The sequence below is a fragment of the Cervus canadensis genome, chromosome 19 (genome assembly GCF_019320065.1).
Source record: "Cervus canadensis isolate Bull #8, Minnesota chromosome 19, ASM1932006v1, whole genome shotgun sequence".
NCBI classification, from domain to species: domain Eukaryota; kingdom Metazoa; phylum Chordata; class Mammalia; order Artiodactyla; family Cervidae; genus Cervus; species Cervus canadensis.
Window position 1 is genome coordinate 18,959,249 of NC_057404.1, and position 13,640 is coordinate 18,972,888.

The following is a 13,640-nucleotide window of genomic DNA, read 5'->3' on the forward strand; positions in this document are numbered from 1 at the left end:
CCAGCATCAGGGTCTTTTCAAATGAGTCAACTCTTCACATCATGTGGCCAAAGTATTGGAGTTTCAGCTTCAGCATCGGTCCTTCCAGTGAACACCCAGGACTGATCTTTAGGATGGACTGGTTGGATCTCCTTGCGGTCCAGAGGACTCTCAAGAGTCTTCTCCAACAACACAGTTCAAAAGCATCAATTCTTCAGCGCTCAGCTTTCTTTATAGTCCAACTCTTACTTACATCCATACACGACTACTGGAACAACCATAGCCTTGACTAGACTGACGTTTATTGACAAAGTAATGTCTCTGCTTTTTAATATGCTACCTAAGTTGGTCATAACTTTCCTTCCAAGGAGTAAGCGTCTTTTAATTTCATGGCTGCAATCACCATCTGCAGTGATTTGGGAGCCCAGAAAAATAAAGTCAGCCACTGTTTCCACTGTTTCCCCATCTATTTGCCATGAAGTGATGGGACTGGATGCCATATTAGTTTTCTGAATGTTGATCTTTAAGCCAACTTTTTCACTCTCCTTTTTCACTTTCATCAAGAGACTCTTTAGTTTTTCTTCACTTTCTGCCATAAGCGTGGTGTCATCTGCATATCTGAGGTTACTGATATTTCTCCTGGCAATCTTGATTCCAGCTTGTGCTTCCTCCAGCCCAGCGTTTCTCATGATGTACTCTGCGTCTACTGGTGTCTAAAGGCTGACTGAGGGCAAGGTAGTAGTTATGATGATGCCACGAGGGTCCCAGATGGGTTTTGAAGATAAAATTGGAATATCCTCATGATTTGTTGGAGGAAGAGGATCCAAAACTGAAAAGAATCACGATGACTACCAGATGTTAGGCCTTGAATGACTGGCAGGCACACTTAACTGAGAGAGAAATAGTTCACTATTTTTGTTTTTGTTGTTGTTGTTCTGTTTTTTTAAATTTAGTTTTGCTTTTTTTTCTTTTATAAATATGAAAATTAATTTACTTTGGTTAAGACATGTTAAGTTTGAGTTAAATAATGTAGAAGTCAGAACTGAATTAACAAATAGAAGAACAATTAACAAACAGAAGCAAGAGAGCAGATAAGAAGTCCTAGGAAAATGATTGAAAAATAGAGCTACCCTGGGGAAAAAAAGAAGAGCAGCAGAACGAGGGTGGGGTGGGCCCCTGGAACGCCAGCACTCAGGAGGAGCAGAGGCGGGTGGCCTGGGACAGAAGTGGGACAGCACCCTGAGAGGCACAAGGAGACAGCCTTGCACCCTCCCGGCACCGTCCGTGAGTTTCACGGGGCTGGTCCCTGAAGAAGCTAAGCGCAGCGTGTAAGTCGCGTTTGTTGGGCACTCACTACACAGCCAGCGCTGTGCTGCTTCCTACGTGTATCTCCTTTAGTCTGTTACCCATGTGCTACAGACGACGAATCTGAAGTCTGGCGAAATGCATAACTTACCCAAGGTGATAGGGTGAGCTGAAAGAACTGGGATCTGAACCCAGGTCTACAGGATTACAAAGCCCATGTTCTTAACTCTGCTGGAGTAAAAGAACTTCTTCAGGATGCCACTTTATATTATCATAATAAGGACTGCTATATAGTGCTTTTCCAAGAAGCATATCTTTAAAACTAAGAATTTCAAAAGGAGGTCATCATACATTTGATTACTTTAACCAAAATACACATTTTTGGAGTTACATTTCTTGAAATATTTTTGATTTCATAAATACTACACTTGTCAAGAGGCTTCCCTCCTAGCTCAGTCGGTAAAGAATCTGCCTGCAAGGCAGGAGACCTGGGTTTGATTCCTGGGTGGGGAAAATCCTCTGGAGAAGGAAATGGCAACCCACTCCAGTATTCTCACCTGGAGAATCCCATAGACAGAGGAGCCTGGCAGGCTACAGTCCACGGGATCTCAAGAGTCAGACACGACCTAGCGACTAAATCACCACCGCCACCACCACACTTGTCAAATCATGAGAACAACAAAGTGCAACACATGGCAATCCACTCATTAGGGCGCTGCTCCAGTAAAATCACAGGACGGTACGGGACAGACGAGTTAGTGTCCTTCAGAGGGAAGCTAAGTGCCCTGCACTGAGACACCTGAGTCTTCTTAGCTTGCTCACAAATACTCTTACTGGTCTCAAGGGAAATCAGAAAGGCTATGCACAGTTCAGCACAAACCTACCCCAAATATGGAAAAATTCATTAGAATAGTTATTCTACAGAAGGTTTATTTTAGATGATAAATTATTGTTCATTTAAAGACAGAGAATAATAAAGTCACATTCCTATTATAAAAGTTGTAATTTTCCTATTTCCCACTAGAGGAAGCAATAACATTACTCTTACCATTTGGTGGATAAAAGACAGCATATTCTTCTAGTCCTAGTTTTCCTGTAAGAGAAAAAACACACAGAGTTCCAATATTATTAAATAAAATAGGAAAAACTTTAAAAATTAACTAATTTTGTGAATATACTAATAATTAATGGAATTTTAAAAACTAGTATAGTACACTCTCCTTTCATTTCATGATAAGAAATTAATTTGAAAATATGCCAGCCAATCTTTTGGTATCAGCAAATCCTTTCATCAGTGAAGGTTAATAATGAAAACTTAAGTACAAGGTAAGTAATGCAAATAATTTAAAAAACGTTTTCAAGCTCCTTAAGCACTTAGGAAGAGCAGCATCTATTTGTAAGCACAGAATTGCTGTATTAATTATAAGTAATTTTATTTTTGTCTTTAAAGTAAATCTAAGCTTTGTAATACCTCATTAGTTTACCATTTTTATGCAATGGGCAGAAGAGTTTAAATTAAATATCTATCACTGAACAGTGGTCATATTTTCTGAGTCCTTAAACAATTAATATGGTCTGAAGTGTGAAAGTTGCTTAGTCATGTCCAACTCTTGGTGACTCTATGGACCACAGCCCGCCAGGCTCCTCTGTCTATGGGATTCTCCAGGCAAGAACACTGGAGTGGGTTGCTATTCCCCTCTCTAGGGGATCTTCCTGACCCAGGGATCAAATCTGGGTCTCCTGCACTGTAGGCAGATTCTTTATTGTCTGAGTCACAGAAAAAATATTTGAAATCACTATTGTCTCAGAAAATTAAAGTATATTCACCATAACTAAATGTTTAAAGGAGTTTAAAATTTTTTTCCTCAAAATGTTTAAAGGTCTGAGGTTTTTCCCACCTTCCACTGAAGTATGAAAAAGTAGGTAATGTTTATCTTGACAGTTTTTCCAACACTGTTGAGTCTACTGAAAAGACATATGCATTTTTGCATTTGACTTTAAGGCAAGATTTTAATTAAAACAATTTTTGTAGTTCTTGTTGGGAATGGTGGCAGAGAAAAAATGGAGAACTGGATAAGCAGTTTAGGTTAAGGTGCAGACAACAAGGATTGATCTTGTGAGTAAGAAGAAAATGAAATGACAGATAGATGCTAGGTTGATAGGTATCTAGAGGGATGGATGATAGAGAATACCTGCTGACTACTCAATACTGGGCTAGGTGCTAAGAGGCAAAAGAATAGATGTAACCTGGTCCTTGAACCATAGGGCTTATAATCCAGACTAAAACAGGGAACATTAAGATATGTTTGCTGAATTTTCTGGCACAGGCTTTAAGTATTTTAGAGGTTTAGAGGAGAGGGAAATTGATGAGAGATTAGTGGACTTGGTGAGTAAGAGATAACAGAGAATGTATAATTGGTCTCTGCCCCTGGTTGCTGGCACAGAGCTCCTGAAATCCTTAATATTTCCTAGGTTTGATAAGAGCACTAGGAGCATCTCTTATGCTAGTATTTGTCTTTGATGCTGTCCCTGATACAAGGCTTCTGAAACCCTTGTCAATTCCTAAATGAAGCTAGCATTAAGAGTATCTTTTATTCTATTGGGGTGACCTGAGTGGGCTCCTGAATGGGGGCTTGTCACCAGAAAGACCAAGCCATGATTAGAAGCTTGGAATTTTCAGTCTTACTCCCGATACTCTAGAAGGACTGGAAATGGTATTTAATAATTGATTATGCCTATGTGGGCTTCCCTGGTGGCTCAGACGGTAAAGAATCCGTCAGCAATGTGGGAGACCTGGGTTTGATCCTCACGTTGGGAAGATCTCCTGGAGAAGGGAATGGCTACCCACTCCAGTATTCTTGCCTGGAAAATTCCATGGACAGAGGAGCCTACAGTCCATGGGGCTACAGTCCATGGGGTTGCAAAGAGGCAGACATAACTAAGCGACTTTCAAAAAATGTGAGGAAGACTTAAACCCCAATAGTATGGGGTTCAAAGAGCTTTCAGGTGGGCAAACAGGTCAACAGTGGGAAGATAACACATCCCAATTCCACAGGACAGAAACTTAGGTTCTCATGACCCTCCCAGAGCTAGCTCTATGTATCTCTTCATCTGGTTGTTCATTTGTATTCTTTATCATATCCTTTAACAAGCTGGTAAATATAAGTACGTTTCCCTGAGTTCTGTGTGCCACCCTAGAAAATTAATCAAACCCAAAGAGGGGTTTGTTGGAACCTCCAACCTATAGCCAGTTGGTCAGAAGCACAGGCGACAACCTATGCTTGTGACTGGTGTCTGAAGAGTGTGTGAGAGTGTGTGTGTGTGTGTGTGTGTGTGTGTGTACATGTGGAGGGGGGCAGTATTGTGGGACTGAGTCCCTAATCTATGGGATCTGTCACCATCTCTAGGTAGACAGTATTAGAATTGAGTTCAACCGTAGGATACCCAGGTGGTGCCAAGACTTGCCACATGTATGTGGCAAAACTCCCACATACATGTAAACAAAGTGTCAGAAGTGAAGTGTTTTGTGTGAGTAGTAAACACACTACTGGGAAATACAGTAGGAAAGAACTGGGTTTTTCCCCACATAGAAGGAAATAATCTGTTTTTCTGATACTGTGAGATATAGACTAGTTCTTCAAGAACCTATGATTTTGGGGGTGAAGGAAAAGGAGTCCTTCCTTTTGTGCAGGGAATATATAGAGATTTAGAGTGAATATGCGGTAATGTGGAATAAACAGGGAGCCAAAGTTAGATAGGTTAAGACAGGGCCTTAAAATCCTGGCTGACTTTAGAGGTGAGTCCCTTAGATAATTAAGCTCTACAATCAGTTTTCGGCAGATGATGTTAAAGAAACAAACAAGCAAACCAAATGTTTCTATCAATTCAGTGTAGAAGCAGTGTAACTGAGAGAGCCCCCAAGTTTGGGGGGAGCCTGATCCTAGCACTGGGAATGTGAGCCTGTCTTAGGGCAAGGGGTGTGGGAATCACGCAGACAGTCGGACTTAGGAGATACAGGCAAACAGCTTCTTTCTTTATGGGAACAGCAGAAAAACCATACACAATAGGTTTACAGGCTTTCAGTGTTGGGAATTCACTACTTAATAAAAATGAGAAATCAGGGGAAAGTCTTTTAGCTGACAATTAGCTTAGTTGTCAGGTGACAGCAAGATACTGAAATAGCATTACCTTGTAGGCAGCTAGTGATAAAGATAAGAAAGCACTAAACAGAAATCAGAATGCTAATTGCATATAAATTATATCAAACTTAAGTGTGGTGTAACATTGAGAGAAGGAATAAAGAAGGCAAAAAAAGGTAGAAAAAGCAAATTCAAATGATAAAGTCATAGTGAGAAGGGGGAATAAAAATCAACATATATGACAAAAACTGCAACAGAGGATAGAGCAAACAGGAAAAATAAAGAAGGTAACTTTAAACGCTGTTTTGGGGATCCACTTTCCGGTGATTTGTGACAAGTTGCTTGCGAGTAAAAGGATGGTTACAATAACTTGAGAGACATCTTTTTAAATAATTTACAATAAAAAACTTTGACAACATAATATATGCTATAAAATGAGCAGTCTTGGTATGATTATGTAAGTGCTAAAGAATACTTCCTTTAATTAAGTAAAGTTTACCTCTTATGTATGATTTCGGTGGTGAAGCACTGTTGTATGCAAAATGACTCAATACAGATGTATCTCGGGAAAAACAAAGTAATACCTGGGTACAACATTGGAAAAAAACAAACAATTAAGCACTATTTTATAACAGGCAATTCATTGCTATGTCTGCGTATGAGGTACTGAGGCAGATCGACGCCCTCAGGCTCAGTACAGTACGTGCCAATGGGCAGCGCGCCCTCTACTGGACACCTGTGGGAAGTGTTACAGCAGAGAACCAAGTGCCATGGCCCAAGTTCATCCAGAGGTTTCTCACTGTTAGGTCACCGAAACCTTGGACAACAGGAGAAAACGCTAGCTGCTACCTACCAGTTGATTCTGTATTACCCAGTTGATTAGTGTATTTTCTATCTGGAAAAAAGAACCAACTGGGAGAAATTTAATAAAGAATGTAGAGGCGGGACCCTTGGTAACTACATGGCATATAGCAGTTTGGAAAGTTCAGGAAACAAACTCGGCTCATTGCTGGGATGTGGCAGCTGGCAGTGGGCATGTCAGAGGTGGGGGGAAGGCGACTCAAAGTATGTAGAAGAGGTTAGCAGCAGCAGAACAAGTGGCAGTCCAGCACATGTTAGAAGCTGGGTGTCCTGACCCCTCTACCTGGAGGTGAAGGCAGGTAGGAGAGACAGTCAAAATCAAAGATGTCCAGTAAGAGGATCTGAACTGCTGATTTCAGCTTGGGATTTTGGCACAGGGGACCAATCCCCAGGAAGGGGATTAGTGATAGGAAATCTGGGTCCTGGTATTGGAAGATGTGGGATTCACAAAAAGTCACTGAGAAAAGAATTTGGGAATAACAGAAAAGGCAGAAGCCCAGCTAACAGAGCACAGGCACAAAGTAGGCCTGGACGAGCAGCAGGAGAGAACAGAAAGGAACCGTGGTTCCAAGACAGGAGGCGGGGCCCAGCTTTAGAAACAGGACACTTACGCAGACTGGGCACCAGTCAGGCCCGAAGGCAAGGCGCATGCTGACCACTGCCACTAACTTATTCTCACTTTAAAGACTACAGAGCAATACATGCTTATGACAAAAATCAGAAAAAGTTAGAAATACAGATAATCAAAGAAAAGAAAAAACACCTACAATCCCACCAGTGTTAATATTTTAATGTATTTCCTTTCAGATTGTTCTTATACATACATATATACATTTTCAAACAAAATAGGATAATGCATACTATCTTATACTCTATTTCAATATTATAAAATAAGTATTTTCTACCCACATTTTTAATGCTGCAGAATATTCCACTGTGTAGATGAATAATATATAACCTTTTATTGTTGAACATTTAATTATTTCCACTTTTCCCCAGCTACAAATAATGCTGCAGTGGACTTCTTTATAGCTAAATATTTATGTACACCTTTACTTAAATTTCTAAAACTGGACTAGCTGTCTGGTCAAAGTGATGGGCATTTTAAATCTAAAATTATTCACACACATAGCAAAACTGCCTTTCAGAAATATTTTGCTTTTGTTTTTAACATGGACAGCAGTAAGATAGTACACATTTTCTCTTACTCTCATCAAAATGGTTTATTATCATCTTATTGGTAAAAAAATGGCACCGTGCTTTAGTTACTAATGAGGCTGACCACTTTTCCATTTGTATTTCTCTCATTATTTTCCATTTCATCATCTTAGTCCACTTTAAAATTTATGTTTTTTAAATTACTGATTTGTTTAAATTTTTACATATTAAAGACACTAACCTATGGTCAAATTAAATGTTATAAATGGCTCTGCTCAATGATTTGTTAATTATCTTTGACACAGATATTTTTAATTTTTATATGCTCAAATCTACCAATACTTTCACACTTGGAAAGTCCCTTTCCACATTTATCAGCCTACTATACATATTCACCTAAACTATGAAGTAAATGGTGTTTATCATCAAATATTTCTGGTTCTTTCCCTTAGAGAACATATGTCAGCTTATATTTTTTGTCCACTTTGGTGTTAGGTGTGGCCATGAGATTTGCTCTTTACTCAACGAAATAGGTATGTGTCATTTGAAAGTTTCCAAATGGAAGCTCTAAGAACCAGAGTAGTCAACCAGGGTCCCTCTTTCCCTCTGCACAGAAACCATCAGTGTCCCAGACCGTGGTCATGCCATTAACCTGGGTCCCGGAGTGAGGATGACAGAGCTACGTCCCCATCCTATCTGGGATGAATATGACCATGAGCAAGAAATAAACCTCTGTTGTGTTAAGTTGCTGAGATTTTTGGATTTGCATGTTGCCACCGTATTCCAGGTGGCTCAGTGGTAAAGAATCTGCCTGCCAGCGCAGGAGACTTGGGTTCGATCCCTGGGTTGGGAAGATTCCCCGGAGAAGGAAATGGCAACTCACTGCAGTATTCTTGCCCGGGAAATCCCATGCACAGAGGAGACTGGTGAGTTACAGTCCATGGGGTCACAAAGAGCCGGTCATGACTTTGTGACTAACCAAACAACAACCAACAGGATAATCTAGGGCCTCCTGGCAAAATCAGGAAATTTTGTTTAGCAATTTGATAAAATCATTTGGTAATAAAATCATTAGCTCATCTGAAATTTATTTTAAAACTAAACTGCTGGAGTCCAAAATATATCCCCACCACTTACTAGATGTGTGATACCAGGCAAGTTACTGGACTTCTTAGAGTCTCCTCTCCTCTATGTCATACATATAAAATAGTAACACCTACTTCAATGTCTACGGTAGGACTTAATTAATATACATAAAGTGCTTAAACAGTGCCTAACGCATGGTGAGTATTATTACAATGTTAGCTGCAGTCACTACTACTATTCCTACTACTTTAAATTTTATTCCATATTCTGTAGCTTTCCCCCCAGTATATTTAATTTTGGGTTTGTCTTTACTTCTATGGCTTAAGACCACCATGTGTCTTCACCGTGAAATTTTGTTCATCCTCATTTCTGGAAAATCCTCAGCCATTATCTTTTTGAAAGATGGCTTTCTCGTTCCCTAGTCACTCCTACCTGACTCCTACAGATCGAAGATTGACCAACACTTATTCAACCTGCTGCAACTTCTAATCAGGTTCACCCCTCTGTGCTCTGGTGCTTTTGGGATATGACAAAGGAAACAGACAAAGAGACAAACAAAAACCTCCCTTAAGGAGCCTGATTGGGGCGGTGGGGGGGGGGGGGGAGATAAATAGCAAACATTGTAAATAATTACATTATATAACGTATTGGTTGGTAAGTGCTACAGGAACGAAGTAGAGGGGGGGTAAGGAAGGGCAACTGCCATTTTAAAGAGAACAATCAGGGTGAACTTCATTGAGAAGGTAACATCTGATGGAAGACTTGAAAGAACTTGAGGACATTAACATTTAGATACCAGGGAGAAGAGCATGCCAGGCAGAAAAGCCAATAATCACAGCGGTGCTAAGGCAGAAGTATGCCTGATGTGCTGGAGAAACCAAGTGTGGCTGGAGCAGATGAGTGGAAAGAGATACGTGAGAGAGGAAAAGAGGCCAAATTATGCAAGGCATTGTCAGGATCTTGACTTTCATTGGGAGTGAAGTGCAGCTCCACTGCAAAGTTCAGCAGAATAGTCAAACGATCTAACTTACTTTATACGGATTCCTCTAGTTACTATGAAGAGAACTGGCCACAGCGGGGCAAGGGCAGAAGCAGGGAAGCCCTGCAGAAGATTATGACAATGATGGGGACTAAGATGGGGGCAGTCTGTAGTGGCCACTGGGACGTGCAGCCCAGATCCTCTTCGGGAATAAAGGACTTCGGTTGCCTGGCTCTTTACTTTCCATTATATATACCAAATGATTATTTCTCATATTTAAAAGAATAAATGATTTCAATATTTCATTTGGTAAACAGGTATTTAACTGAATTATAATTCTAATGGTTTTCAGTTAATTCCTTTGAGTTTCTATATACCTATATTTGATAATAATTTTGTATCCTTTCTGGTATCTATAACTTTATTTTTCTTATTCAAGAAAAGGCACTCTTTTTCAGAGCCCCTTGAAGAAACACAGACAGCCCTGACAACAGCTTGATTTTAGCCCACTAAAGCCCATTTCAAAAAACTTCCAATCTTCAGACAGAACTGTAGGAGAATATATTTGTTTTGTTTTAAGCCACTAAATTTATGTTAATTTGCTATAGCAGCACCAATCAGCTAATACAACTAATATAACTAATAAAATTATACAATTAATGTAATAATAAATAACTACTAATAAACTAATACAAATAAAATAAATAAATACAAATAAATAAAATAAATAATGCAAAAGGAAGTATACTTACAAATATCCTTCTATCATTGCCTAGAGGGAAGACAGTTCCTAAAGAAACATTTGTATTAACTTTCTTCTTAAAACTGGTGGGAACATAGTAATGTTAGGAGAAGCTCTGTGCTTAAATATATACCCCTCAAATCCCTAATGCCTTAGAGAAGACAAGATATCTGAAACTGCTCTTGAGAGAACATCGGTGACTGTAGCGTGACTCTGATGATAAGCCAGAGATGGGATGTTACACATTATGTTCTGACGTGCAACCCCAGCATGCAAGCAACGAGCTGCCAACTCCTATCTTAACCTGAGCTGTTTTAACTTCTGAGATCCAATTTTGTATCTGTAATGAAGCTACAGTTCAACTGTAAATTTGCTAGAAATGTTGTGACTGTATGAAGATGACAGTTTCAATCAAATTAACTAGAAAATTCAACTTTGATTACTCACTACTTAAGTAGAAATTGAACCTTATGTGGATGAGATTACATATGTAATGATTTACTTTATTTAGAAAAGTTGGGAGTGTAAGTATAAGCTGGATGTGTAAGTCTGAACTACAGTTTTATAGCAGAATTGCACCTATCATTTCTACATACAGCTGCATAAGATTTACATGGACTAAAGCTTCCTTTAGTTTTTGAAAAGATATTTATAATGGATGTTTCTGAGAAATAAGTCATTTAAGTAATAAAAAGCACATAAGAAATGATGTATGTCTGTTGGAAAAATCACTTTAATTCACAATTATTGTGCAATTTTAAAATCTGTGGTATGTCTTGTATTTCTATCCAAACTAATCTGGAGAATTTTCAAATGATAAAATTTCAAGAATCACTTTTTGAAATCCTCTGCCCTGATTTAAATTTTCATAAACCAAAAAACAATGAGGCTTACAAGGCTTTGAAATGGAATAGACCTAGCCTGGGTCCTGGTAGCTATAAGGTATAGTTTGAGCTCTGGGCCTCTGCTTCTTCATCTATAAAACAGAAATAAAGCTACCTGTTGTAAGAACTGGCTATAAAGTACATAAAGCATCTAGAGCAGTTCTTGGCACCTAACAGGCACTCTCTAAGTAAGTGACCAAGACACTGCTGATAACCTCGCTTGCAATCAGAGAATACTGGGAGAAAAATAAACAAAGACTTCTGGTTTAGTTTCATGCTTGGCTAAGGACTCTCATCTTAGCACATTCTTATGGAGAAAAATACACTTTAAAAATCCTTCTCTGACCTGTCCCCTTTATTTCCAACCTTATACATTCTTCCTGTGTTTCTGATCTTAACTTCCATGCATGATAAGTCACTTCAGTTGTGTCCAACTCTTTGCGACCCTATGGCGCATAGCCCATCAGGCTCCTCTGTCCATGAGATTCTCCAGGCAAGAATACCGGAGTGGATTGCCATGCCCTCCTCCAGGGGGTCTTCCTGACTCAGGGATCAAACCTGCATCTCTTGAGTCTCTTGCATTGGCAGGAGACTTCTTTACCACTAGTGCCATCTTGGAAGACCAATACTTAAAACTATCCAAAGCCTGCAAACTCAGTCATTCTTGATTCTTCCTTCTCACTCAACCTGCATATTTAGCCACTCACCAAAATCCTCCTGATTTCACCTTTGACAGTTTCTTCCTTCTCTCCTCTCTCCCTCCCTCCCTTCTTTCCTTCCCCTTCTCTCTATCCCTCCATCCCTCCCTCCCTCCCTTCCTTCCCTCCTACAAGTATTTACTTGAACATCTACTATGTGGCAGGCACGGTTCTAAAGACTAAGAATACAGCCATGAATGAAAAAAAATCCCAAATCCCTGTCCTTACAGTGCTTATGCTTTTGTGAAGGGAGACAGAGGCGAAAAAAAGTAAACTATATTGTATGTTATTGGTGGTAAGTGCTACAGAGGAAAATAATATGAACAAGAGGGATAAGGCATGCTCACATGTATATATTAGTAAAAGTTTGATGTGTACTTTAATTAGGAACCTAAAAGTGGTCAGGAAATGGGTCTAGGGTAATAATAAGAGTTTGGACCAGGTACACAAGCCTGGAGTTGAAGGGAGAGGTCCAGAAAGACCAAAAAGACAAGACAAACATAAATCTGGGAGGTGTCAGTGTACAGATGGTATTTAAAGTCATGAGAATAAACGAGACCACCAATGGCAAGAACAGGGGGGAAAAAGAGGTTCAATGGCTTATCTTGGGGTGCTCCAGGGTAAGACAGGAAAATAAAGAGAAATCAGCAGAGGTGAATGAGAGTGCCAGCTAGTAAGGTAGAAGGAAACCAGAAAGCATGGTATCCTAGAAGCCAAGTGAAGAGAGAGAATCCAAGAGAGGGTGTGACTGAGTGACCAAACAGACAAAGTAAGGCGAGAACTGGGAAAGGTCCAATGGATTCAGCAACATGAAATAAGTTTAGTGGGATAGGTTGGCAGAGAAAAAGCCTCATTAAGGAAGGTTCAAGAGAGAACAGGAGGATAGGACTTAGAAAAAATATCTACAGATTTTTTAAAAAGAACTTTCACCAACTCAGGGAATAGGGGAATGGGGCAGTAGCTGGAGGCGATGAGCAATCAGGGAAGATTTTTGTTTCACTTTATTTTGCTTTTTTTTCAGATGAGAGAAATGACAGCACATTTGTATAGTGAGAGGAGTGATCCAATAGAGACAGGAAAACTGACGATGGAAAAACTAACAATTTCATTGCTTTTGAGTACCAAGGGGAAATGAGTTTCAGTGTCCAAATGCAGGGTTGGTTTTGTTATAAATAAAAGCATGGATAATTTATCCATAATAAGAGGAAGGGAGCTGAGTATATTGGTGCAGATGCAGGTATGAGGAATACAAGTGGTGGTGGGAGTACGTGTGTGTGTGTCTTTGGGAGGTTGTTCTCAGAGCTTTTACTTTTTTTCAGAAACAGGACTCAGAGACATTAGCTGAGACAGAAGAGGTGGGGATTTGAAGAGAGAGGAGGTATGAGAAGTCTTCTAGGAGAATGGATGAAAATTGGACTAGGGAAATGAAGTAGAAATAAATGCCAAGGAAAAGTAAGGACTTTCTTGAGGTTCTTGGTCATGAATTTAAATAAAACCAGTTATCGTGGTTGCATGCTTTTCTCCAGCCACTTTCAAGCACACACCATAGGCACAGAATTGGTGGACAGCTGTACTTAACCAGGATTAAGGTTTTGTCAGGTAATTACCACTGGAAAGTGGGAGAAGGGCAAGGGAGCTGAACACGCATTCAAGATGGGGTAATTATAATGTAAGTCACGGTACTGACACGTCTCACTTCTGTTCTCTCTGTTCACACAGGCGTCGCTCTACAGCACGTGCTGCTTAAGGCTAGCCTGACCTGCCAGAGCTGTTCACCGCCATGCGGAGCTAACCGCTCCTCATTAATCA

The 13,640-nt window shown here is 39.8% G+C and overlaps 1 protein-coding gene across 4 annotated transcripts in view; it reads right to left on the reverse strand.

Annotated features, from left to right (window-relative positions):
* Positions 1-13,640, reverse strand: part of TBC1D19 (TBC1 domain family member 19) — a 167,123-nt gene that overhangs the window by 33,193 nt on the left and 120,290 nt on the right. For all 4 annotated transcript variants that reach the window (XM_043438513.1, XM_043438512.1, XM_043438515.1 and 1 more), the window contains 2 exons: positions 5,923-6,007; positions 2,333-2,377 (listed from right to left, as the gene is read on the reverse strand). In XM_043438513.1, coding sequence (XP_043294448.1) covers positions 2,333-2,377; positions 5,923-6,007 — 130 coding nt within the window. The remainder of the gene's footprint in view (positions 1-2,332; positions 2,378-5,922; positions 6,008-13,640) is intronic.